The 27,129-nt window shown below is 40.5% G+C and overlaps 1 protein-coding gene across 11 annotated transcripts in view; it reads right to left on the bottom strand.

Moving 5' to 3' along the window:
- The window catches only part of CEP250 (centrosomal protein 250), a 135,160-nt gene that overhangs the window by 9,422 nt on the left and 98,609 nt on the right, over window positions 1-27,129 (bottom strand). For 4 of the 11 annotated variants that reach the window (XM_077929137.1, XM_077929136.1, XM_077929138.1 and 1 more), the window contains exons 4-26: window positions 23,024-23,206; window positions 22,286-22,342; window positions 21,606-21,688; window positions 21,301-21,466; window positions 20,544-20,650; window positions 20,117-20,374; window positions 19,266-19,362; window positions 18,491-18,589; window positions 17,779-17,931; window positions 14,700-14,878; window positions 14,013-14,195; window positions 13,500-13,644; window positions 11,613-11,759; window positions 10,240-10,470; window positions 9,317-9,510; window positions 8,683-8,810; window positions 8,421-8,590; window positions 6,542-6,721; window positions 5,840-5,974; window positions 4,755-4,898; window positions 3,302-4,140; window positions 2,384-2,543; window positions 1,643-2,000 (exon numbers count right to left, since the gene is read on the bottom strand). In XM_077929137.1, coding sequence (XP_077785263.1) covers window positions 1,643-2,000; window positions 2,384-2,543; window positions 3,302-4,140; window positions 4,755-4,898; window positions 5,840-5,974; window positions 6,542-6,721; window positions 8,421-8,590; window positions 8,683-8,810; window positions 9,317-9,510; window positions 10,240-10,470; window positions 11,613-11,759; window positions 13,500-13,644; window positions 14,013-14,195; window positions 14,700-14,878; window positions 17,779-17,931; window positions 18,491-18,589; window positions 19,266-19,362; window positions 20,117-20,374; window positions 20,544-20,650; window positions 21,301-21,466; window positions 21,606-21,688; window positions 22,286-22,342; window positions 23,024-23,206 — 4,396 coding nt within the window. Of the gene's footprint in view, window positions 1-1,642; window positions 2,001-2,383; window positions 2,544-3,301; window positions 4,141-4,754; window positions 4,899-5,839; window positions 5,975-6,541; window positions 6,722-8,420; window positions 8,591-8,682; window positions 8,811-9,316; window positions 9,511-10,239; window positions 10,471-11,612; window positions 11,760-13,499; window positions 13,645-14,012; window positions 14,196-14,699; window positions 14,879-17,778; window positions 17,932-18,490; window positions 18,590-19,265; window positions 19,363-20,116; window positions 20,375-20,543; window positions 20,651-21,300; window positions 21,467-21,605; window positions 21,689-22,285; window positions 22,343-23,023; window positions 23,207-24,168; window positions 24,243-24,832; window positions 25,404-27,129 lie in introns of those variants that run through there. The other 7 variants (XM_028734736.2, XM_028734735.2, XM_028734732.2 and 4 more) reach the window with 7 other exon arrangements.

The raw sequence follows: 27,129 nt of genomic DNA, 5'->3' as shown, positions 1-27,129 counted from the left end.
GCAAAAAGACACAAAGAATTCCTATTTACTGCATATTTGTAGTGTCCCCGAGCACACTTCTGGGTTGGGGAGATCCACATGACCTTGTGCTTGACTTGTATGCATTCCAGTCCATCTGCCCCCTACCCTGCCACCCTTGTTAAAGCAGTTTCTCCCTAACTTGGAACAATCGAAGTATTACTGTTAAGTCCAGTATAAATGCGAAAACTCTGAAGACGCGGCTGTTTCAGAGCAAAGCTATTCCATTTTTGAATGTAGTTTCTGACACATCATATGGCATTTATTGAGGTGAGCTCTATAGCCACTTCTGCCTGGTTCCAGTTTGGCACATCTGAGCCATTTTATTTCCAGAATAGCCACATCTGTTGCTTTTACTTTGAAAGGAAGGAGAAAGAGATGGCGATTCTGCTGTGCATAAGCTGGGCTTGTTGACAAGGTGCAAGTCCCATCCAGTTATTATTAAAAAAAAAAAAAGCCCAACTCTGCAGGTGCAGAAAGAGAGATGTACTACGAAATGTATGGGCAATTGCACAACTGTATGTCAAACATTTCCTGTGGCTGGACAATTACAAAAATCAGCCCCTGCTCCATACTTTCTGTGCATGCTCAGTGAGGTGTAATAGTGGGCAAGAATCACCAAGAACAAGATAGGCACTTTCAGATATGCACCACCTACTGATGCGGATGGAATACCATAGGTGTAAAAACAAAAAATTTGGAAAGGTGGGGATGGTGCCACGCTACCCTGTATTCTGATAAAAGAGGAATGAGAAGGAAAAGAAATCAGCAGAGGGGTTCCATGTGGAAGTACCCACGAAGCAACAGCTTCATAGCTCTTGAAAAGTTTGACCTCACAGGGTAACCATCATACCCAGTGCACTATCTACACAGTCCACAAGATGTCAGTGCTGTCACACAAACAAGAATCCAAGGTATCAGTCACTATGACTTATTTTCAGCAATATTCCACAGAAAAATGATAGTGTTGCCGTCCCATCTAATCTACACACCTTGGCCAGTCTCCACCACCCCAATCTTCTGTGTCTGATTCAACTCTCAGGACACAGTTGACACTGCTCTGAAGAACCATCAAATAACAGAGCAGTGTCAACTGTGTCCTGAGAGTTGAACTGTTTGGCACAGTTTGAGTTTTCCTTCTACACAAAACCTTGTACCATCCCTACAAGGAAGTGGCCTCAAGACTTTTGGTGCTATCAGTCAGCTCTGCCTCCAGCAGCAGCCTGTTCTTTCCTCTGGGCTATCTCAACTAATCTCAGGAAAGATCAATTCCATCCTGTATACCTGAGACAGCCAATGGCTTGACATGTGCTACATATTGGCAGGGACTGCTTAAATAAGCAATTTATACTACTGCTATTGAAAGGAGCAAGGTGTCACTCACTATCTTAGCTTTAGGCAAAGATGGCAACATTAGGACATTTTGACACTCCTTAGCAAATCCATTTGAAGTTGAATCAACGTGAAAAGGTGTGCCATTTCAAGACATCATATTAGAAAATAAGTAATAAGCACCAAAGCACATACAAAAAGGTACCTTCCCCTATTGCAGAGTTCTGGCTCTGTCACATGTTCAACAATTTACTTACAAAGGACATAATACTAGTCCACTTATTAGACTCACCTCTTGCACTGAACAATGAGCTTCGAATAGCTTTGTCTCCTCTCCCTCCATGCTCCAGCTTTGCCTCGGGACTTTTGCACAACATGTACTGCAGAACCGAGTGTAGCTTAGTCAAGTGAGACTGTGCCTCCCAGCGGGCAGAACAAGCACGCTGACATTCCGATGCCAATGCCACTGCCCGACTCTCTGTGCTGCTCAGGCTCAGGCGTAGCTGAGATACTTCACCTTCCAGCATCTTCATGGAGTCCTTCAAAGACCGCTCACTAGCACGGGACTCTTCCAGGTTCCGGGCGAGCTGCTCCTTATGAGCTACCAAGGCAGCCTCCTTCTCTAGCACAATTTCCCTGAGGGATTGTATCTGGGGGAAAGCAACACAGCTTGCAATGATTTTGGAATGGTGGATTGGAATGCAAAGAAGATAGCACCGAGTGAATAATCAACCAAACAAAGAAGAGAAGCTGGATATAATTTGCATAGAAAGGAGATAAGGATATAATTTGCTTGTGAAAAGGACCAGGCATCAGGTATTAACATGAGTTCAGTGCGCGCGCGCGCACACACACACACACACACACACACACACAATGTATATTTGGAAGCCAGTGTGTTATGGAAAGGAAGCCATGTTTGGGAGGGGGGGTGTATAACAGAAGCACCATGTGAAGCGGATGGGGGCTGGCAGTAGGGCAGAGAAATAAAAAGCAGAATTGCACCCTGTATTGAGTTTTTTTCAGGTAATACCTGTCTAGTGAGCTCCTGCTCTTCTCGGCTGTGCTCAGCAAGCAGCTGCTCTGCTTGCTGTAGTGCAGTATTCAATTTGGTGACTTCACCCTGGTGAGCACTATCACTGTCTTGCAGTCTCTTGAGCCCGAGTTCCTTCTCCTCCAAGGATGCAGCCAAACTGAAACCAGAAAAAAGCAGGACTTCTATTACAGAATGAAAAAAAACCCAACCCTATGCAAGCAAGTACAAGACTTGGCTTTTCACCTTGGTTCTCTTCCTCGACACACTTATGAAAGACTTGGCTATGGCAAACAAACAGTGTGCCAACATATGTGCACAAGACACTGCAATTATGAAAAAACAAACAAATGATAATCTCAAGTGCAGACTATATATCTTGTATGTATAATTTCTATGTAATGGGACAAAAAGGGGGATTTAAGTGAAAAGGAGGCATTCCAGTTACAAACTTCATAAATGGGGTGGGAAGCTGGGGCAGTGTTGGAGGGGGGGTTGGGGGCAATGGCCCTGGGTGCATTTTTCTGGGGGGTGCTGCTCACACCGCCCTGTCAGCCCTGCACTCCTTTGTGAGGCTGGGATCTGAATCACCAGGCAAATCATTCAGATCAGATCCCTGCATCGCAAAGCAGCTCAGGGCTGGCAGGGCAGTGTGAGAAGGACACAACCGCCTGGCACTATTTGATCCCAGCCAAAGCTGGGATTTTAGGAGGACCCCTTTTTGCTAAAAGTTCCACATCAGGCAATCTGAAATAAGTAGACAATTAATGCCCAGTATTTCTCCAAGAGAAGCTTTCAAAAGTGCAGTTTCTGAAAATTTATGTATACATACATAACTGTTTAGACATTGGGTGTGTGGAAGTGAGATAGCTGTATGAGACAATTAGTCCACCCACAAATTATGAGAGTTGGGCTCACCTGGTGTGTTTCTGCTCTAAAGCATGCAATGCTACTTTAAGATCTGAATTCTGACGTTCAATTTCCTCCCACTGAGTCCGTTCTTTCCTCATCTTCTGTAGAGCAGTGCTCTGCTGTTCCATCTCCTTCTGCTTTGCCTGCAACTCCTTGGTCCGACATTGCAACTCCTCTTGCTGGGTATGAAGAAGGGCCTGCAAATCTGAATTCTGATGTTCAACTTTCTCTTTCCAACTCTGCAACTCTAAATAACGTTGTTCTGCCTCCTCCCAACGGTTTTGACACACCACACTCTCATGTTCCGCTTCCTCCTGCTGTCTCTGGAGCACAGCCTTCAGCTGTGCATTCTGACGTTCTACCTCCTCTTTTTGGTGCCGCAGCTCTATGTTCTGATTTTGCAGTTGCTTATTTTGACATTTTGCCTCCTCCCACTGCCTCTGGAGTGCAGAATGCTGCTCTGAACTCTGGCGCTTTGCCTCCTCCCACTGGCTCTGCTCCCTTTCCAGGGCCTGAACTGTGGCACGTTGGTGCTCAATTTCTTCCTGCTTGCTTTGCAGCTCTCTGTTCAGATGCTGTTCTTCCTCCCATTGACTTTGCAGCATATTATGCAGTTCTGTGTTTCTGTGCTCCATCTCTTCTTTCTGATTCTGTAACTCCATGTTTTGATGTTCTCTCTCTTCTCGAAGTTTTCTTTCTGCTTCCACCATCTTCTGGAGGTGTGCAACTTCCAATGCTTTCTGTCTGGACAATTCTTGTATGTCACGTAAATGTTGCTGAGCCTCCTGGCTAATCAAATGGCAAGAATCTTTTTCTGTCAATAGTTGTGACTGCAACTCTTGTACCTAGAAAAAGACAGGAGAACAGCAAAGATGCAGCAGTTACAGTAGCCACTTACTTTAGTACACATGAGGAGATAATATACAGATACAAGCATCTTATTTCAAGAAACAGTTTCATGTCAATTCAAACATCCACTTTAACAGAATGCAGTTTTGGCAATCCTCCTTTGGCAATCCTCACAGAACTCTAGCCCAATGGTTGCCATTAATCTGATTGGAATTAATTTTATAATGAAATGATTTTATAATGTTTTATCATTTTACTGTTAGCCGCTCTGAGCCCGGTTAGCTTCATAAACCAAGCCAGACTTTTTTATAAGCATGATAGAGACATTGCCCCATTTGAGTTACATGAAAGAACTCTGGTGAAACAGAATACATTTTTAGCATGCCTATGACTTCTTATACAGAACCAAACACATAGCTTTTCTTGGAGTAGTGCATCAAATTTTTTCCAAAACTGTTTCAAATAATGGCTTTTTGGTTTCCCTAGTACTTCAAGTAATTTTCCACAATGGTTTGGGAAAGGTTCCCATAACTTAGTTTTACCCCACAAAGAGATTTCCATTTCTACTGTTGAAGCAGCTTGCTTAGAACATAGTTTTAAGTAAAATCACCTGACTTTGCAAAGAGTCTCGTTGTTTACGGAGAAAGTTGATTTCTTCTTTGAGAGACTTGAGCTCCTCCTTGTACTTCTTTTCTAGTGCTTCTATAGTACTTTGAGCCTCCTTCAGCTTAGCTTCCAAACCTTGCAAAGTATCCTGCACTCCCCACCCGGCCAAAAAAGTTGAGTTATTTTCCAAGGTTCAGGTTTGAGAACTATTTTATAATGTGCAATTATAATACATGTACAGCAACTGCTGCACAAGATAAAATGATCTACACCTCACAGCAGTCAGGTCACAAATCTTGTGGGATGAAGACCTAGTACTTCAGTCAATAAATTACAATAAATGACAATAAGATGATGAACAATTATGAAACAGACATAAAATGCAAATTTCAATATAGCATATTAACAATCATACCAAGTATCTAGGGGAAATGTAGGACATAATTAAGGATTATACTCTACAAAGAGAAATAGGGTTCATGAGGAGCATGCAATGAAAGATAAAATCTTTGCACTGGCATCAAAATGAACTCTAAAAAAAGAATAAGGTGGCAGCTTTTGGATATAACTTACTCAAATTATACTGGAAAAATGGAGGGCAGAACAAGAAAAAGCTGCAAGTAGCTTCATTTATGGTTTTGTCTAAAACCATTTGGATAAACTTTTGTGTAAGGATTTCATAAATGTCTTAGTTACCAAACATAAGCCAAAATTTGATAGATGCTAATAAGATGCAATTTTGCATTAGCATTAGAACCCATCTCCTTGCTTTTGGTTCTATCACACGTCACAACTTTGGAAAAATGAAGGAACTGTCTGAACCTTAATTAACAGACATTCAACAAGCAGTTCTTCAAAAATGAAGCGAGTGAATTATCAAATGTGGTTGGGTTGGGCAAGAGTTCTGAAATCAGCCATATGCACATAATCCTAGGAAAACCTTTCACACACCATGTAATTGGTCCAAACTATCCATTCATTGAGCCAACTTTCTATCATGTTAATATACTTTATTTCATATTTGCTCCATAGCTTTCTGCTGGATTCTTGGTAGATGTCATAAGCTTTTCTGCTCTGGTCTACTCCTACCTGCTCCCTCTCTTGGTTCTTCTTTATTTCCTGACGGAGATGATCTAGCTGCTGGCAAGTACTAGTGAGCTCCTGTTTTGTTTGGAGGTGAAACTCTTGTAATGATTTCTTCTCATTCTCTTTTTCTAGCAGCACCTAGATATTAGCAAGCAGAGAATTTAAAACATTCCAGCTGAACTCCTAACTGATCAAAAGATTGGAGCAGGTCCCCTGGGAGGAAAGATTACAGAAAATGGGGGCTTTTTAGTTAGAGAAAAGGTGAATAATGATGACATGCTATAGATGCATAAAATTATGCATGGTGCAGTATAAGTGTATAGAGAAAAGTTTTTCTCCTTCTTACATAATACCTAAAATACATTATTTCTCATAAGCAACACCTAAGCAATCCTCATATAATACCTTTAGGCATGGACATAGCTAAGGGGAGCAGTTGCCTCCCCCTAACAAGTAAATCAATAAGAAATACTTAACTATCTGAGGTTATCCCCCTACATAAAGCCTGCCTCCCCAACATAAAACCTGACGACGCTCTTGCTTTTAGGATACCTAAAAGATTGTCTCACCCCTTATATACAAAATCCAATCACTATGCTCTGCGGGAGACAGCTTCCTGCAGATACCATTCCATCACAAGGTTCCAAAAGAGAAAGGCAGGAGTGGGGGGATGTCGCTAGGTCAAAAGCACCTATCAATCTTTACCTCTTGCTTGGCATTTTCAGCCTTAATGAGCTCGTCTTCCATATGTGTTTTTACAGCAATGACCTCCTGTTGTAGTTCCAGCAGCTTCCTCTCATAGACACTTTCATTCTCTTCCTTTTCCTTGACTAGGCGCTCCAACACCTGCTCCAGTTCTAAACGGTGGCGTTCTCGTTCACCTTCCTGGAAGCATTTCAACAAATTCCAATAAATGAACAAAAAGAAAGGAAAAACAGCCTCACTTCTAGCCACTGATGTAAGGTAAAGGTTTACGACTTACCTTAGCAGATGCTGTGTATGGTGTTATGAGTTTTGCTTCTGGGAAGGATATTTATCAAACTTTGCTCTGAGAGTAATAATTATCACCCATGTGTACAAAATGAAGGTTTCCTATTAGTCACTGGCCTATGGAACTGGCAGACTGTTCAACTGGAATGCCAGTCCTCCTTTCTCTGTGCAGCCATGCCAAAAGGGTGACTGTTTACAAACAGGATCTGCTTGAGCTCCTAGGGCTTTCAAAGACTGGGATATTTGGTGATTGTGGTTGCAGACATCAGCTGCTGTTTTCCTAACCACTGGATGTGGCATAAGCTATGCCAGAGGCACTGTGAGCTCTTCTTGGCAGCATTTTGTGCTGTGTGTGTGTGTGTGTGTGTGTGAGAGAGAGAGGGGGGGGGGGACATGGAATGGATTAAGTCATATCATGATTTTTCCAGTTTCCAAATGTTACTTGGTGCTTTCCAAGCCTAGCTAATATGAAAGAGTCATGAGTAACACTGCAATAGATGGATGTGGAGAGCTGTTAGGGACTTTGTTGCAACAGAATTTTCTGGGGCTGTTATATGTTTGAAGGTTGAGGCAAGCTAGAATACAAAATAGCTAGGCGTCTGTGCAAGGTTAGATGTAGCAGAAGCCAAATTAGTTGTACCATAAGGTTGCCAGGCACAGATTTTTCCTGAACTGAACGATGCCAGAAGACTGGGAGATTTTGGACTAAAGTAAAAATTATATGCAACAATAATACAAACACCTCATGAATTTGTTTTATATTGAAAAACACACTAGAAGTATAAAAAAAAAGAACAACAACAAAGAGTAAAAATTTGGGGCAACATTTTAGACATGACATATCATGCAACTGGAGGCACAAATGCACACTCACAACTACTCCAGGTCCATTTAACAAGGCAGCATACTATTATAGCAATAACACTAACTACGATGTAGTGGATAGTATAAGGAAGCTACCCACCCCACCCCTCCATTCACTACAACATGGCCTATGTACATGTCAGGTATTCAGAGCTCCTCACACACTTTAATAGCATTATATCACTTATATTTTATCAGCTAAGGCAGAGAGAGCATCCTGATGCAGATTTATAAGAGTACCAGAGTTTAGGGATCAAGACACTGGACCATTATGTGTACAAAACACCCCTCATCACCCTCTGCTAAGGTTTGCTGTAATGGGATATTCCTGGCAATCTAAAGTAAGATTCTTATTTCTGTGTCCATCAAAACCTGGCTTCCCCACCTTTCCTCCCCCTGCATCTGTCCCACAGAGTGTTGGGGGTTCCCCGGAACAGATTTAGAGGGTGCACAGGGAGAGGAGAAGGGAGAGCACTTTATTGTGCACAGAGAAATCCTTGAGCTGACAAACAATTCACCTTAGCGCTATGCTGAAAACAGCCCATCCGAAGCAAGGTAGTTTAAAAGACTAACAGTTTAATTAGTACAAGGTTGAATGGAAAAGTAAGTCTTGGTGATCATCTGGCATTTTGAGCCACTTTATTAATTCTATCTTCTGCTCAATTTCCCACTCCCCCCCCCAAAAAAAAATTATATCATGAATTAAAGAGCTGCCCATATGGTTGCTTACCAGCTCTTGACGCAGTGTATTAACTTCCTCCTTGTGTACAATTTGACAGTGGTCAAGCATTTCTTGGTACTTCTGCTCAGCCTGCAAGAGCTGTTGTGCTGTTTCTTCCTTTTCTTGCTTAAATTTTGACTTTTCAGCTTCCAGCTCAGTGCAAAGGCATCTCACCTCTCCTGTAAGAATAAACAAAGAGCAGGCGTCAGACATGAAGGGAGGATGCTCTGTTCGTACTACCTTTTGCTGGAAGCCTTTGAAAACATCTTACCTTGTATCACTTCTTTGGCCTGGTTGATTGCCTGGATTTTCATTTCCAGTTGACCCTTGGTAACTTCCAGGTCAGACACCTGCAGCTGAGCTTGAAGGAGGCTCGATTCCAGAAGATCCTTCGTTGATCTACAAATTACATATACAGAATTTGTGTGACTTTAATCTCTTGCTCATTACATGATAAATGTAATCCCAGCAAAGCCAGTTTTAGTACCCTGGAAACACTATGAACAAAAGGAGGCCATTCATTTGTAGCAATGCGCCAGTCAGTTAGAGTCTAAATATACAGACAACAAGGTTAACGATCACAGGCTATTTGTCATGCTGATACAAGAAACAATGTCTGGAAGAACAGAAATACTATTAAGTTTTGCAGCTTTATGGAAAACAGACCTGTCAAACTGTGTGCAGGATTTCAAACTTGGGCTTGACTTAAACATTTTTTCTGCTGTGCATTTGTTGAATTTCTTTCTACAGATGTGGAACTAATTCTGCCACATGGTTGAACAGCCAAGACACAAAAATCTGCATAGTCCTCTGATGGAAAGTCATCTCTCAGAATCCAGAGCTACAATGATTGCATTAAATAATTATTTGAATAGGCAAGGCCCTTCTCGTCGTCAGTCTCTTACCTGTACTCTGCCACTTGCTCTGAAAAACTCCACCTCTCTCGTTCAACAACCCCTAGTCGTACTTCCAATGCGGCTTTCTCACGCATTAATGATTCCTTTTCTTTGGACGTCTTGGCCAGCACCTCTCCAAGACGACTTGACTCCTGATGTGCATGCTCCAAATCAGTACTAGATGTCTCATGCTGGTGATGAGCCTATGAAGGAGAAAGAAAATCAATTTATAGCACAAGGTAAAGCTCTGTCACATTAAGCAATAATGCACTGTAAAAAGAAATAGACATATAGCTTCTTTTGAAGGATAGAAAATTGTTCTCACAGAAGAGATGGAACTGCCTAACTGCACATTACAAAGAAAAATGGATCTGTTACAGATGGACTGTATTTCCAAACACTGCTATGGACTATCTATACACAGGAGAGAACCCAAGTACAAAATATATAATTGCCTGAAGGCCACCGCACTTAATGTTTTACTGTGATACTTTACCGGTAGCCACTCTTTCTTTTAGAAAGAATGTTTATTGGAAAAGAAGAAAATCAAGATGAATGTTACAATGGCTGCAAAACATACTTTACCCAGAAACACTTATGGAGCACAAATAAGATCGAAAAGATTGTCTTATGCAAGAATAGTAAAATGAACTTTGTGATGAGCAGCACTAGCTATTGAAAAGATTCCTAGAATCATAGAATTGTAGAGTTGGAATCATCTAGTCCAACCCCCTGCAATGCAGGAATATGCAGCTGTCACATATGGAGATTAAACCTGCAACCTTGGTGTTATTAGCACCACCTTCAAACTAAGTGAGCTATTCACTATTCAAGCAGAATTCCATAATCTAACTGAACCCAACCTCAGAAGCACAACACTGCTGCTGCCCACTGTCCATGCAGGATAACTTAAGTCTGCTGCTAACACTCACCTGGCTCAGCTTCTCAGAAGTCTCTTTCTGTTCATCTCTCAGTACTCTTAACTCTTCCTGTAAACTTTCCTGCATTCCCTCAGCCTTGTGTAGCAACTGCTGTAACCGAGTCTTGTCTGCACTTAGTTCCTCATTTGTTCTCGCCATCAGGTTGAGCTGTTTCTGTGAAGAGGTCCTTAGTCTTTCCAGGTGATCAACTTTGTCCAAAAGTGCCTGTTTTTCCTGCTCCATCTACATTCAAGGAAATGGAAGCAACTGATAAAAGAGCAGCCTTCAATGGGCATATTCTGGCTTAAAGACCAGAGGTACCCCTTTGTCTGGAAAAGCTATACATCAAACTTCTCCCACAATTGGATGGTAAACGCTTAAGTCATTCACTTCATCAGTATCACAGAAATTTGCAAACAAGGGACAAATTCATTAACCTTGTTTTAAAATGTTTTATAGCTTATAAATCTATTGTTAATTTTTAAACATCAAAATCGTCCAATTTGAAGACTAGATGGGAAAGACTTAAAAGAAATTTATTATGTTTTATGGGAAAGAATGTGGGAAAATATTTCCTTTTTGAGCTAATTCTGCTGGTGTACGAGAAAACACCTTAAAGCTAACCCACAAATGGTACCAGCACCCCACGTTACTAAGTAAAATAGGCAAAAATACCTTTTCTACAATGTTGGAGAAATTGTGGGGATAAAGGAACATTTATACACATGTGGTGAGAACGCCACAGATTAAAAACTTCTAGTTAAGGGTATTTTAGGAAATGGAACAAATTACTTCTAAATTGATTGGTTTAGATGCGAAAATGGCACTATTTCAATATCTGCAGCTGAAGCAAATTATCTTTGCTACAGAGACTTAATTATGCATCTTCTAACTGCAGCACTTCTTGCTCTTGCAAGGCACTGGAGGATATGGAATGCAAACATATGAAATTTGGTATGCTTATTGTTTGGGCCTTTATCTTGATGGGAAAGTTGACAGATAAAGTACAAGAAAGAAGACAACATAAGAATCTACAAAACTTTTACAAAATGTGGTCCACTTTTATTTCATTTGCAATGAAGAAAAAACATGTGTATAGGGCATGGGAACCTGTGGAACAACATTTTTAAAATTGACAGCTATTGAATTTATGTTTCAGTTTATTACTACTAATACAGCTGGACATAGTTGGGGTTGTTATGGGGGGAACTGTAATTGATTGTATGATTGTTTCTATATTCAAAATTAATTTTAATTTTTTTTTAAACAGCAGCCTTCCTTTCCCCTGTTCTGAATAAAATGCAACCTACATATTAGCAAATTCCTTACATATATTTTGTAGGCTGCACAGAATAAGAATAGTTCAGCTGCAACAGTCTTCTTACCTTCAAGAGAAGTTGATTCAAACTCACTTTGTCCAATGCTAGAGCTTCATTAAGGGCACTCATCTTTGCAACTGCATCATGAAGGTGAGCAGTTTCTGCTTTTAGCTTATTGTGTGCACCAGTTAACTTTGCAAAGGACTGCTCAGCCTTGTGGACCCAAAAACACAAAACAAATAAATACCAGTCAATAAAAGCAGAATAAGACTTTCCCCTAACTTTGTTAACTTACAATAAACCATATTTTATCATGCTGTCCAAATGAACTTTCCTGCAGCAACTTCTTGCACTCCCTAAAAGGTTGTCCCTGAAGGTGAGGAGACACCCCCCCCCCCCGAATAGTATGCAGGGCTTACAGCTGGATATTTCAGATTTCCCATTGAGGAAAGTCAAACGCCTCCCACTCACCAAAGATCAAAGATTCACTCTCTGAAGCCACTGAAGGCAATGTGTTGTGTCTTGTATTAGTCAGAATGCTGCCTTTGAAATTAATGGAGATAGCTAGTAAAGGTAAAGGTACCCCTGCCCGTACGGGCCAGTCTTGACAGACTCTAGGGTTGTGTGCCCATCTCACTCTATAAGTCGGGGGCCAGCGCTGTCCGGAGACACTTCTGGTCACGTGGCCAGCGTGACATCGCTGCTCTGGCGAGCCAGAGCCGCACCCGGAAACGCCGTTTACCTTCCCGCCAGTAAGCGGTCCCTATTTATCTACTTGCACCCGGGAGTGCTTTCGAACTGCTAGGTTGGCAGGCGCTGGGACCGAGCAGCGGGAGCGCACCCCGCCGCGGGGATTCGAACCGCCGACCTTTCGATCGGCAAGCCCTAGGCGCTGAGGCTTTTAGAACAATTAATTTCAATGGCAGTACTCGAGTAAAATTTAAGATACATACATATTTTTTAAGATAACTTCTATCCTCAATGCCTCCCTGTGGCATGGAACCTTCACTGAGGGTTCTAATGGGGAAAAGACTAGATTAGTATCTGTTGGATTATTTAGAATATATCCTCTCAATCTTCCATTATGTCACTGGTTTTCCATCAGTATGTCTCCTTTTCTTCCTTAAATAGAAACCCAACGACTTTACTAATATATGAGTATGTAGCTTAAATGCCATGAAAAAAACACTTCTGATTGATCATGAAAAAACCAATCCAAATGTGTATGTTTTTTTAAAAAAATCTCTGGGCCAGTCACAAGGATCACGTGCTTTAAAGTCAGAAACATATTCCACTTGCCAGATATATATATATTTCTTGTTTTAGTACAACCAGAACACTTCTGAGTAGAAATCTTTAGCACCATTTTATTTAGACTGGAACTAGACATTACACACTATTTGCTGAACTTTCTCCTTTTTTCTTTTCTTTTCAAAATCAAATGCAGTCCAAGAAGTTCTGACTTTCAGTGGAAGAATGGCTGCAATGGAGCCAGGCAGGAGAGAAGAAGAAAAGTTGCAGCTGTTCCTGTTTTTAGCCTCCCAAAACTAATCAAGGGTAATTTATAAAGAATTGCCCCAGATGCATATATTTAAGCCGTATAGCCAATATATGTGCACAATATATGTCAAATGCTGCTACAATGTTGTTTCTCCATAACTGTCCTTCACAGGCTTTACTAAACCATAGGAAAAGGGATGGGAGCACATGATGACCAGGAAACATGGAAACCTGCTGTGGGAACTGGATTTGCAGCCCAGCCTCTTGTCCAGAACAGGACAATACCAGAATTTTGAATTTTTTGTAAACTCTGTTATGCTCACTGACCACCACTTTACAGCAGTTTAATGAACATGCCAGTGTCGGTCTGTCTACAGTGAGTGTCTATGGAGTTTCCTGTTTAAATTCAACAGTGTGTTTGGCTACCACTAGGAAAAGAAAATGTAACTGTACCTGCTCCAGCGCTGTAGCAAGTTCATGTTTTTCTTGTTTCACCAGTTCTCCATCAAGGTGAGATTTTTCCAGTGCTTCTTTCATGGTTACCAACTCACTCTTTAACAATGAATGCTTTCCTTCAAGCGCATTTCGGTCTTCCTGACTGAATGAACACATACACTTATTTATTTTAAGTAGTGAAGTACATGAGAGCTCCAAAGTTTAACCAGGGCTGCAAATTTCATTTTCTACCATAAAAATCCTCATACAGCACCATATATATATTTTTACAAATTTCACAAATGCTATCCAGAGGGGCTCATTTTGAAAAAGTGAAATTGGCAGAGCCCATACGCAGTCCTGACAAGAGGGTGAAGAAAGTGCAAAGCTTCCAAATTTCCACAACCTCCATAAAATGGAGAGGGATTGTAAGAACTGGGTTTGTGAACAGCTCTTGCCAGCTTCTCTTTTTCCTGTATTTCCCTAGCAAGAAACTTACTGCCCTTTGGGGGGAAAAGACAAAAAGCTCACATATATTCTCTCTCCCGCAGCATCCTTTCCAATTGATGCTGCTGCTCTTCTTTTTGGCCATCCACCATGTCTCCTTTCAGCTGTAGCTCAGTATTGCTGCGGCGCAAGTGCTGGACTTCCTGTTCCAAGACTTCCAGCTGTTGCTGTAATTCTATCTTGGATTTATCCAGGGTGACATGGTCACTGAGAAGAAAAAGTCTTCAGTTAGAGAAAAACAAAAAACAGAGATACACTGCAAAGTTTCATTGCACTTGTTTAACTACTATTGACTGAGCATCCTCCTTTTCCTATCTGGGTTACTGGAGAATACAGGGAAATAAGAACACCATCACATCTGAAAGGCAGAGTGACTTCTTGAATACTGTCTCTCTCCAACCTGTGGATGCAAACTGCCCCAGGCAAACTTTGAAGAGCACAGACCACACATGAAGGTTTATTCACAACTTAAGTAGGTGCTTCAAATCCAGAGAGATATTGGGTTGCATCCAGCTAACTGCTACTCAGAGTAGACCCATTGGAAAAGCCACTTTTGTCCATTAATTACAATGGGTCTACTCTAAGTAGGACTAGCACTGGAGACAACCTACTGACTTGACAAGAGGAAAGCACACTGCAAGCCAAGAGAAGGATATGGATCTATTTTACAATACAAGTCTTTAAAGATGGGGAAAGCATTACATGTCTGACCTGCGGTAAGTCTCCACCATGGACTGCAGATGCTGAAGTTGGCTAATGAGTGTGTCTTGCTCTCCTTCTAGCTGCTCAAGTTTTTGTCTTAGGAACTTACAGTGGTCTTTCTGCTGCTCTTGCTGCTTCTCCAGGGAGCTGACAGAATTTTGGCTAGACAAGAGTTGCTGTCTCAGGTGCTGCAGAAGAAAGCAAAATATAATGATTAGGGGGAAAGTGAGAGACTGAAGGGGTATTATATACAGACAGAGGTGGTTAAGCATTAGTCCACAGAGAAGCAGCAGCTGAAGACTGAAGGAATGTTATGTACAGGCAGAGAAAGTTGTAAGGTTGAGGTCACCATAAGCAGAATTCTGGTGACAGCAGTAGTTCCAGCTTCATGAAAAGATACATTCATTACCCAGATCTCAAACCAAGACAGTGACTTAACAAAGACTAAAATTTACAGACCAATTTCATTATTGAACTGTGATTATAAACTATTTGCTACAATCTTGGCTAGTAGATTGAAAAGGACAATGAGTCAGTTCACAGAGACCAGGCCGACAAATGAAAGACAATATAAGAAATGCAATCAATTTACCTGGAAGTAAGAAATGAAAAACAGGCTGCCCTAATCTTTCTAGATGTGGAGAAAGCTTTTGACAATATTTCATGGTCATTTGTGATTAAGGTTCTAGAGAAAATGGAAATAGGTAATTCTTTCCTAGCAGGAATTAAAGCAATCTATACTGATCAACCTGTAAATATATTAGTAAACAATATTCTTTTAGATAAATGCCAACTAGAAAAAGAAACGAGACAAGGCTGTCCCCTATTTCCATTGTTGTTTATTATGACACTAGAAATATTGCTTCAGAATGTGAGGAGAAATAGGGAAATTAAAAGTATTGAGGTGGGATGTAGAGACTGTAAATTAAGGGCATTTGCTGATGATGTGGAGTTGACACAAGAACAACCTTTGGAGAATGTTCCCAAAACATTAGAAGAAATTAAAAGGTTTGGAGAAGTGGTGGGTTTCAAGATAAACCCATATAAAACCAAAATGTTGGTCAAAAACATGGATGAGCAGTTGATAATTTTTTTAGAAAGGATGTCTGGTTTAAAAATAAGCAAAAAAATTAAGTGTTTGGAAATTTGGCTGACAAATTCCAAAATTCAACCTATTTGAAAATAATTATATTTAATTGTGGAAAGAGGTTAAGAAAGAATTTGAGATAGGGAAAGTTTCATTTCCCCCCATGTTAGGTAGAATTTCAGCCATTAAAATGAATATATTCCCTAGGATCCTGTTTTTATTCTGATCTAATCTGATTGTAAATAATCCAAGCTGCTTCAAAGAATGGAAAAAAAGATATTTCTAAATTCATATGGCAGGGGGGAAAGCCAAGAATTAAACAAAAAATTCTGATAGATGCAAAAGAAAGAGGAAGCTTTGCCCTGCCAGACCTGCAATTGTATTATGAGGCAGCTTGTTTGAGTTTGTTAAAAGAATGAATTGTATTGGGCAATGCAGACATTTTAGATTTAGTAGGCCATGGTTTAGAATTTAGCTGGCATGCATGTCTTTGGTATGGGAAGGTTAAAATTTATAAGAGTTTCATGAACCACATTCTTAGAAAGAATCTGTATAGAGTCTGGGAGAAATACAAAAATCTGCTGGAAATAAAAAATCCTTTATAGCTAACTCCCACCAAAGCAATTACAATAAAGAGAGTTAATATGGATAGACAATGGGCAACTTACAGGGAACTGCTGGATTTTACAGGGAGGAAACCCAAACTGAAACCAATGGAAAACTTAAGGAGCCAAGTTACGGATTGGCTACAATATCAACAGACACACAATATGTTTATATTAGATTAAAAGAATGGATTTCTGGACCAAAGCTCACAATTTGAAAAAGAACTTTTACAAAATAAGGGTAAACTTATGTCTAAAATGTGTAATTTTTATTAGAATGGGAAACAAAAGACGAGCTTATTAAAATTTCAATGACACAATGGGCAATAGATATAGGACACAAAATAGATTTCAACCTCTGGGAGAAACTTTGGGGAAATGATCTGAAATGTATTGCATGTTACTCACTAAAAGAGAATTATTTATAAATGATCCATAGACAGTGTTTAACTCCAGATAGGTTGGCTAAGATCAGATACGTGTTGGAAGTGTAAAGAAGCGGAGGGAACCTTTTTTCATATGTGGTGGACATGTAAAAAGGTAAAAAGTTTATTGGGAAATGATTTATAATGAGTTGAAAAAAATGTTTAAAATAATTTCCCCCTCAAAAAAACAGAGTCCTTTCTATTGGGAATAACCCAGACAGAAATTCCAAGGTGTCGTAAAAGGTTATTTATGTATGCAACAACTGTGGCCCATGTTCTGTTAGCTCAATAATGGTAACTGAGCAAGATCCCAACAAAGGAGGACTGGCAACGTAAGTTGATAAGTTGATTGAATATGTAGAATTTGCAGATTTAACACATAGAATAAGAGAGCAAGAAGAGCATATATTTAAATAAGAGTAGAAAACATTTATTGAATAAATGGAAAATAACTGTACACAGCTGAAAAAGCTGGCATTATTAAGATAAATTCAACAGTGTGAATAATATTTGATTGATGTAAAGGAAGAAAACTGATCTGAATGGTTATAGTAAAATATGCAGAAATGTATGACATGTAAAATGAACCACGGAAGGAGAAGAAGGGAAATCATTGGGTATTTTAAAGTTTGCAAAATGCTTATTTTGAAATGTAAAACTGAAAACTTAATTAAAATTATAATAAAAAAATAAAAAGAGAAAGTTGTAAGATTGGACATAAGCAGAATGCTCATGGGGAAAGGGAGTGATTAGAAAAGTGGAAAGAACAAATCACCAATGCAAGACCTGTCTGGGAAAGAAACGACTGTCAAAACCAGCTTGAGGGAACTAGGAATACTTATTAGCAGGAAGAGGTTGAAATTTATAAGGCAGAGCATCAAAGGCAGAGAAAAGTGCTATACGAGGTGTGGAGTTTTACTACTGGTGATGTGATAGTCTTACTGGCAAGGGAGCCTCTGAAGTTCTCTCACCTGCACTTCATTGGTTCTCCTAGTCAGCACCTCACGCACCAGCAGAACAGCCCTATCTGGGTCACCAGGATTCAACTGCAAGAAGCTACAAGGCTCAGAATAGTTCTCATCCTGTGGGGTGCCAATCGTTGCATCATTCTCATTGATTACTGCCTGAAATCCAAGACCAACGTTACTTTCTCAGTTCTGTACAATCAAAACACTGCACCTCGCTACCTATTTGTCTTTCACTTCTGCTGGATAATAGTGATCCACTGCATTTTCAAGGATGGGAAATTATGATGATGGGGCAGAATACAACCCAGCAAAATGGCGGCAGCAAAATCTAGGATTACATAATCAGCCAAGAGAAATCAACTAATTAATTATTATTATTATTATTATTATTATTATTATTATTATTATTATTATTATTGTAATAATAATAATAATAATAATAATAATAATAATAATAATAATATTATCAGGGCTTAATTTGTGTCAGGCCTTACCAGCGCTTAGTCCTCACAAAAGTTTTGAAATCAGAGTTTTTAAACACTGAAATACATGAACAAATGGAAGTGCCCCGAGCAGGTGCAAAATATGTAAAACCTGTGTTTAAAGTTTAGATCATATGTTTATACCACATCTGCTTTCATTAATTTAGTTTTTAAATACAGACATGGGAAATTCTACAGAAGCAACCATGAAGACAGATTCCAGTTAGGTCTACCTCAGTTATTTCTTTTATCACACGCTGAAGGGAAAGTATCTCTTCATGTGTATTATTGCTCAGTGATTGTTCATATTCTTTCCGCAAGCGCTCAGCCTCCTAGAAAAAGAATAAGGGAGATTAAGAGGGAGCTACTGCCCACCTCACAGTTTGAAAGCATGTCAAAGTGCAAATAGATAAATAGGTACCGCTCCAGCGGAAAGGTAAACAGCGTTTCCATGCGCTGCTCTGGTTTGCCAGAAGTGGCTTAGTCATGTTGGCCACATGACCCGGAAGCTGTACGCCGGCTCCCTTGGCCAATAAAGCGAGATGAGCGCCGCAACCCCAGAGTCGGTCATGACTGGACCTAATGGTCAGGGGTCCCTTTACCTCTACACCTTCTTCCAGAGGTGCAATTCCCTCAGACATAGCTCATATTTTAGAGCACAGGTTTAAGAAGAGTACTGAATGACAGCATCATATCAGTGGAGTGTCTCCAAATGCCTGCTACGTCACTAACCAGAATTAAGATGCCAAAGAAAATATGTAAAAAAAAGGATTTCCTCAGAAACTTCAGATAACTTTTCTCCAGTTGTTGCATACTATACTATAGAATCACTTGAGAATTGCAACCCTTCGCAACAACTAGTTCTTAGACACCTTTATTCTAAGTTCTGACAGTCTCTACTATTAGATATATATGGAATTAGCAGTTCCTCTTCATGCTTACAATAGGACAAAGGAACGTTTCTCCACAACAGCCACTGGATTATTTTTCAAACAGTTGCTAACATACCAGAATCTCCACAGTGTCTCTGAGAGTCTTCATTGACATTTCCTTCTCCTCATTCTGTTTTTGAGACTGTTCAAGCAAGGCAGTCAACTCTATCACCCTTGGAAAAAGAAGAGAAGCATTTACAGCACACTAGGCTTTTCACTAATAATAATAATAATTTTTTATTTACTATATCCCACCCTCCCCAGCCGAAGCCAGGCTCAGGGCGGCTAACACATTAGCACAGGGGTTGCCAACCCTGCACCTGTGAAAGTCTTCACTGGTGACCCTAGGCAGGGCCCACAGATTTTGAGCTTTCATTATTTAAAAAAATGTAAATCTCCAACCACCTTAGGAAAAAAGTTATGAAGCAAATTGTGCAGCAACACATACTCCTATCCAACTTCACATACCCAAAGTTGCAGACACCAAACCACTTAGTCTATACTTCACAACTCTTTTGACATCAACTATACTAGCTTAAAATATAGCCTTTGTCTTTTTTATCCTCTTCCTCACCCCCCCAGCTCAAGAATCACCAGTCAATATTTTTTTTAAAGACAAAACCACACTGGGTTGAATCCCTTCTCTGGATCAGTGACTGATCTCTGAGATTCTAGTACAGTGGTACCTTGGTTGTCGAACTTAATCTGTTCCGGGAGTCATTCTCCCAGAACCATTCGAAAACCAAGGTGTAGCTTCCGATTGGCTGCAGGAGCTTCTAGGTGGCCACTTTAAGAGAATACTAGATTCAATAGGCCTTTGGTCTGCTTCAGCAGCACTGTTATGTCATTATGTCCCATCTGACTTTTTAAAAAATCTACAGTAAATGGGGACAGCAGCTAGTGGGGCCTTTTAAGGAGGTACTTTACCTGTTATGAAGATCCTCCTTTGCTAATTCTCCTTTGACATGCAAACTCACAATTGCTTGTGCTTGCTGGTATATTTCCTTTTCCATATCCAACTTCTTGGGCATGATATGAAGTTGCTGCTGTTGGGCCTGTCCCCTCAGGGTAAGTTTTTCAAAACTATTGGTATCCAAGAGCTGTGTGCCAGAACTTAAGTGTAAGCAACTGACAAGTATACAGCCAGAAAGTCTTGCTTGCTCAGCCTTTAGTTCAGACAGATCCCTGAAACAGAAACAATTAATACTGTACTGGTCAATTAATACTGTACTGGACAAAAAAAATTAAATTACAGATTTAAAGACGTGAAAAGCTAGAGTCAGTTTCCCCCCCTGTTAATCAGTTATTTTAGTTCAGCAAATGATTTCACATTCAACTGACAGAAAAACCTCACCTGTCAGTTGCTGTCTTCATTTCCACAAAATAACGGTGCAAGGTCACTACTTGCCGCCATATGCCAAAGAGACGATCATGTTCAGTCCGCATATAACTCTCAAAGAACTATATATGTAAAGACAACAGCAAGTCACAGCTTTGTTTTCCCAACCTAAAACAAAAACTGCTTTGTTTCAAAAATGCATATTTAATTATTGCCAGCAGCATTCAGAATCGTGTTGAAGACTTTCAGAACCAACAAAACTGAGTCTCTTTAAACTGTTAAAAAATACATTTTTCTAAAATTTGAAAAAGCTTTTATTATATTGTTTAGGACTGACCAATTATTGAGAAGTCTGGAAAGAAGTCAAATGGTTGAGAAATACTTTTCTAAGCTTAGAATGCATGGATCGTATAGGATAATCTCATCATACACAGCATCTTCCACATCCATAAAAGGTATGTTCAGATCTATATTGAATACAGGAGTTGTTTTTTCTTCACAACACTACCTCTGAAAATCATTCACTGGGAACTGCATGTCGGTATAACATACAGTATAAGTTACGTATATTAAATATGAAACAATTTCTACAGCGTCTTGACTTCCAGAACAATGTACATCTGTACGCACCCTGAATTAATATTCTACTGTTTACTTAATCCCAGCCAATGCCTGCCAAACCAGAAATGAGTACTTGTGCCTAGAATATAAGGTTAATCAATAAGGAAATCCACCTTCCCTACCCAGTATCTTATTAGTGACACATTCCTACCTCCCGCTCTTTATGCCATTCGCTCTCCTTGTGCTCTAGCTCATCTCTGGCCCTTGTCCAGTCAGCTATCAGCTTGCTGACATCCTCTCGGAGAGCCCCATTCACCTCATTGGCTTTGTCCAAGTGCTCACGGAGCAAGTTGTTCACCCCAGCCAAATTCTCACATCTGAAGTGCAGGAGAATGGCAATGGATCAGCAAATCTCTATTGTAAAGGTCCCAATAAGATGAAATGATGGTGCTGCAGCTGTTGCACTGCTTTCCCCAAAAACCAGCTCAGATAAAGCTTCTGCAAAAGCTCACTCACCTCTGCTGCTCTTCTTCCAACTGGATCAGCGCTTTCTCTAGACTACGGTCCTCTTTACGATCCCACTGGTGTGGATGGGACCCCTTTGCGAAAAAGGCAGACAATTTAATCTAAACAACATCTTATATTAAATCTATTCCCTCACTTCAGGATCTCCTTGTTAACGTCCCATGAATCAATAAGCCAGTGAACAGCTGAGATGAGCACAACTTGAAGTGCATTTGTTTGCATTTTTAGGGTCTTTCTTGCTTAATGAAAGATGCTTAAGGGCCAAACAAGACACAGTGTTATTCACAACTTTAGTCCTTGTGTGGCTTACTTTTGAAAATAACTGGAGAAAATGGAACTATAATCACTTGGCCCCACTATTATCCCAGTGAGAATCCATTCCTCCACACACACCTGCTGTTTATAACAGAAGATTAGTCAAAGCTATGTCATAATTTTATTTCCTTGCTAGTTTCCATGTAAATAAGCATGCCCATTGTTTGTGACATTACAGCCTATATTGAACTATGCTAATTTCTTTTAACAGTGATCACAAAAGGCAAGTAGAACACTACAGGGAAAAATTGCAATAAACTTCCCTTGCCAGGACAAGAGCACCAATTTCTCCAACAAACACTTTGTTACCAATAGCAAAACCACAATAAATGGTAGTCACATACTTTAAAACTTACCCTATTTGCTTCCAGACGCGTTTCTAACTCCTTGCACCAATTACGATATTGCAGCACCTGCAATAAAACAGGAAAAGTTGGTATATTATTATTACCTCTTGGAGTGTGTATGCAGCAACACCCTTCATGAAATTCTAAGAGTTCTGAGTTTGTTCCAAGTTGTTTAGGGATGATTTTGTGCATTGCACATACATACATACAAACATACATACATGTAATGGCTATGAATAGTTTTCTTTTAAAACCAGGCTTAAACACAGTGTATATTCAATATTCTTAAAGTAAATGGGAAAGAATAAAATGTTAAGCAAGGATTTCAAGAATATTTTCTGCGATATATACAGCAATACAGTACTGCCATTTATATCAAATGGCAAATTAGCTGGTTATTGATGCATCAGCTTAACTTCCAGCAAGCACAGCAGAGTGCCTTTGAAGTAGTACAATGGTACTAAACCAGTTGGCACAGCAGCTCATTGCTTTGGGGAGGGGGGGGGGGGGTTACAGGTTTACAGAAAGACAGAAAAATGGGGGATATCGCAAGTTTAGAACTGAGCAATTTGCCAAGTCAGGAAAAAGGTTCTATGCCCAAAATGTATATTTAGAAGAACAGAAGGAAATTTGTTTTCAAGCAAGCACTTTATTCTTCATGTACCCTTCTTCCATCCACCAACAGCTCTCTACTCAAAATTCATCATCTCCTTGTTTGAGATATCACTAGAAATGTAATAGTTTTACCTTTGCCTGTAACTTTTGTACAAGTACTGCCTGCCTATGTTGTGCCTCCTGGGAATTCTGTAGTCTGTGTTGATAGGATGCCTGATTTTCCACCATCTGGTGATGTAGTGCCACTAGTTGCTCTTCTGGAAGTAAGTGAACTGTCTGTGTTTTCATACTGCTTGCTGCTTGGTCTTCTTCCATCTAAAGGTCAAAGCAGAAAGAAGCAAGACTGGTTTAATTAATCTAGCAGACAAGATGGCCCTGATGGCTCTACTTCCTCAAAAGGAAAAATGCACAAAGATGGGAAATAATTTGCTTTGTTTCCAACAGAAGAAAAAAAAATGTTGTTAGCTGGAAAGCCATTTCAACAGTCTTGTTGCAGGCTTCCATTTTGTATAAAGAATGAAAAAGCATTAGTTATGACATTTGTCAAGCCTAAATTCTGGCAAAAAGGAAAAAGAAAAGGTTTCTCTGGAATCCTAACCAGTTGAGAAAATGGTTCTTTGTATTTCCAGACAAGAATGCAGAGTTACCCACATGAAACAAAAGTGACAGTTCAGCACTCCTAATCCTTATGGATGCAGCGAATGACAATTCTTGTAAATTTAGATATATATATATTTCATCTGGCACATTTTTGTCAGTCATTTTTGAGTCATATTTTATGAGAATGGGGATATTACCAAAAAACCACAAACAAATCATAAAGCAATGTGTTACAGAGTCAAGAAAAAGCAGGTGGAGATGCGAGAGACCAACCTCAAGCTGACATTTTAAAAAGTTTTAATATGATTGAGTAAAAGCAAAAATGTGACTAATAAATTTCAAATGGAAATCTTCCTTGCATCAACTGATCCAATACCTTTTTCTTACAAAGGAAGTGTGGTCCTATGTTTGTTTGTTTGTTTTCAAAAACAATTACCGCTATGCTGCTTATTCTCAAGTAAATGCATCAGTCTGCATTTTTAGAAATCATAATTTCAATATAACATGTTATGGTTGTCAATAATCTATGGTTTTGCACAACTGTATAGCAGCAAATCACAACATGCAGGATTGCCACACGTGCACTTGGAATAAGTACGAATTCCAACACAGAACTAAATCTATGCAAGAATTCCATGTGTGAAAAGCACAAATAAATATAAATTCTCTTTTCTCACCACTTATCCTTGATAAGATAACTATCCATCTCAACTTTACGGTGGATAACATTATACATTCTAGCCATGTTAGTCTGTGGAAGCAAAAAAAACAACTTTTTTTTGTCTTGTGGCACTTACAAACTTATCAAGACCCAAGCTTTCATGGCGCAGAGTCCATAACCTATTCCCCTGTGCATTTATTTGAAAGTATAATGGATTTCCAGGCGTTTTACTTGCTGGAAATTGCATAGAAATGCATCCCTGATACTTTCCCTAACCTAATGCACCTCAAGACTATTTACAACAATCTTGTAATGCAGATTGGCACTATCTCATGCCTGCTTACTCAAAAACAAGTTCCGTTGAATCCAATAGGGCTTTACTTGCAAGTGCTTAGGATTTAACCTTAGGACTTTTGAGTTTGCAACGACAGTAAGCAGCCACATATATCTGCACGAGTTTTGAGGCGGTTGGGGGGGGGGTTCCCTCTATTAATGGCAGATTCTTCCAATCCAGAGTCCGGAAAGATCGCAAGCTGCAGCTTCCCTTTCTGCAAACGGGTTGGGAGCGGAGGCGGAGCGAGGTGATGGCACTCCGTTATAATTGTCAATAGCAGCACGTTATCCCTCACCTGTTCTGCCCTGCCTAGTATATAACAGCAAGCAAGCCTCCCCGCCCTCACCTGAGCACGCCTCAACGTGCACCTGGGATGCTCACCTCCCCAGAGATGGTGAAACTTCCTTTCCGCGGCCGCCTGCAGGCTTTCGTGGGCGGGGAAAGGGGGCCGCCGGAGTCCTATTACATTTCTTCTCTCCGCTCCGGCAACGGAAACCCGCCTGCTCGCTCGCTTAGTGGCAGCGGCCAAGCGACTCGTTTGTGCCGCCCCGCTTTTCCACAGTTAAGAGACTCTTGGCTGCCCGGGCGTATGAGGGCGCACGTTCCCCTTGTGAGCCGGGCAAGGGGACTGTCTAGGCCTGGTACATTATCCCCACAGGCAGGATAGGCCTAGTGCGAAGCTCCGACTCCCAGTAGCCAATGCCGCCGGCAGGAAAGGCGGGGAGGGGGGGGGGGAGCGGAATAGCGCGAGGCAATAGCAGTGGCTTTTCGGAAGTGCGAGCTGCGCGATTATTTCCTGAGCGACGAGGCTAGTCCTCTCACGGCAACCCCTCCAGCGAAACACAAGCACCCTTGGCGGTTGTGGAGCGCTTGCCGTCTGGGCCCTCAGATCTCGGCTTCTCGCCGCAGCCAGTTCACTAACACAGCGCCCCGAAGGCCGTCTAGGCCGCGTCGGGAAGTCTGGGCAAGTGCTGACCCCGCTGTTCGCAGTTTGGGGTACATAAGCGTCTGGTTCGTCCCGAGGGACAGCTCACTCCTATGCGGAGTTGGGCTCTTAAGCCCACTGAAGCTCTCCATAGGATAGGCTACAAACCTGTGCTCAAAATACAGAGGGGTTCTCTTTAACGTTGTTTACTTCTTATTTACCGAATTACTATTAGTATATATTTATGTCCCACCTTTTCCCCAACATGAGGCAGTTAAAACAATTTAACATATTTAAAACATGTAAAACAATCACATATGCTCCCAGATAATACCTTTAAGGTTGCCAAAATCTGAGTCATGAAATGGGGTTTATTTCAAGTACCATGGTAGGATGTCTCGCAGCTTTCAATAGGGACCCAGGATCGGCTGGATGAGGCAGCAGTCTTAGCTGGAGAGGAACAATGCAATCCTAACACCCCAGAAATTACGTTTTATTGAATGCTAACGGGGCTTGTTCTTAGGTAAATGGGTTTAGAATTGCCACTTTAGGCCTTTGAATCAGGTTACATGCTTGCTTAGAAGTAAGTCTCATTGAAAAGTAATAGGACACATTTCCAAAAGAAGTTGGTTAGGATTATGGTGTCAGGTGTAAGAATGCAGAAATTTCAGTACCTCTGTTGGAATTGACCTGATGGCTGAGTTGTAAATTATCTCCTGTGAATTGGTTGCTGTAAATGTGAATTTTGGTAGCATTTAGCAGTTCTGATCGTTTTTTTGTAACCTGCCCTGAGAGCATGTAATTAACGTGTACAATGAATAATAATAATATAAAATACTTTTATGAGTACAGTACTGATTCTAATCTCTTTAGGGGCTGTGAAAACAGAACTGGGGTAGTTATTCCAAGTTAATTAACACAGACATAAAATGGGAAGTTATACTAGAAGCATTCTAAGGTATGCCTGTAGGGCCTTTCACACTGGCTGAACGATTGCTTGCTCTGTCAGCACACGGGTGTTCATATGAACCCTTCTTGTGAATCATACTACTTAAGCACAGAATTTGGTATATATGAAGAATTCAGCACCTGAGAATCTCCAGTTTCATGGTGTGTTTTAAAGAAGTACTGTTAAAAACTTGATTGTGCCAAAGGTTCAAAATGTATGAACACTGTTGAAATTTCAAAGCTGAGCAGTTCTTTACTCGACCAACAGGCCTTGCCTTTCAGCATCCATATCGTAATTGCCATCTTAGTGCCTCTACAGTTGACCAGACTTCAGACATGGCAAAGCCTAAACCTGTTGACCAGCAGACAACTTTATTTCAACTGAACTTCTTTCCAAATAAATACAGTAGTGGTATCAGCCTCCCATTCACTGCAAACAGTTTCTGTCAGGCTCCAAAGACTTTTTCCATCATACAGTGGTACCTTGGTTTACAACCATAATCCGTTCCGGAGGTCTGGTTGTAAACCAAAACAGGTTGTAACCCAAGGCATACTTTTGCCAATGGAGCCTCCCCCCAAAAATTGGTTGTAATAAAAAAAAGGGGGTTGTAATCAAAAAAAGGGACACGCACTTCCGGGTCTGACGTGGTTGTAATCCAAAATGGTTGTAATCCAAAGCGGTTGCAAACCAAGATACTACTGTATTATTTTTCCTGAAAAGTCTTCCTTAAAAATGTAAAATTTCTTCTGCCACACATCTGTCCTACTAC

The sequence above is a fragment of the Podarcis muralis genome, chromosome 5 (assembly GCF_964188315.1).
Source record: "Podarcis muralis chromosome 5, rPodMur119.hap1.1, whole genome shotgun sequence".
In the NCBI taxonomy this organism is placed as follows: domain Eukaryota; kingdom Metazoa; phylum Chordata; class Lepidosauria; order Squamata; family Lacertidae; genus Podarcis; species Podarcis muralis.
Note: the sequence above shows the minus strand (reverse complement) of the source record. Positions and strands in the feature narration are given on the sequence as shown.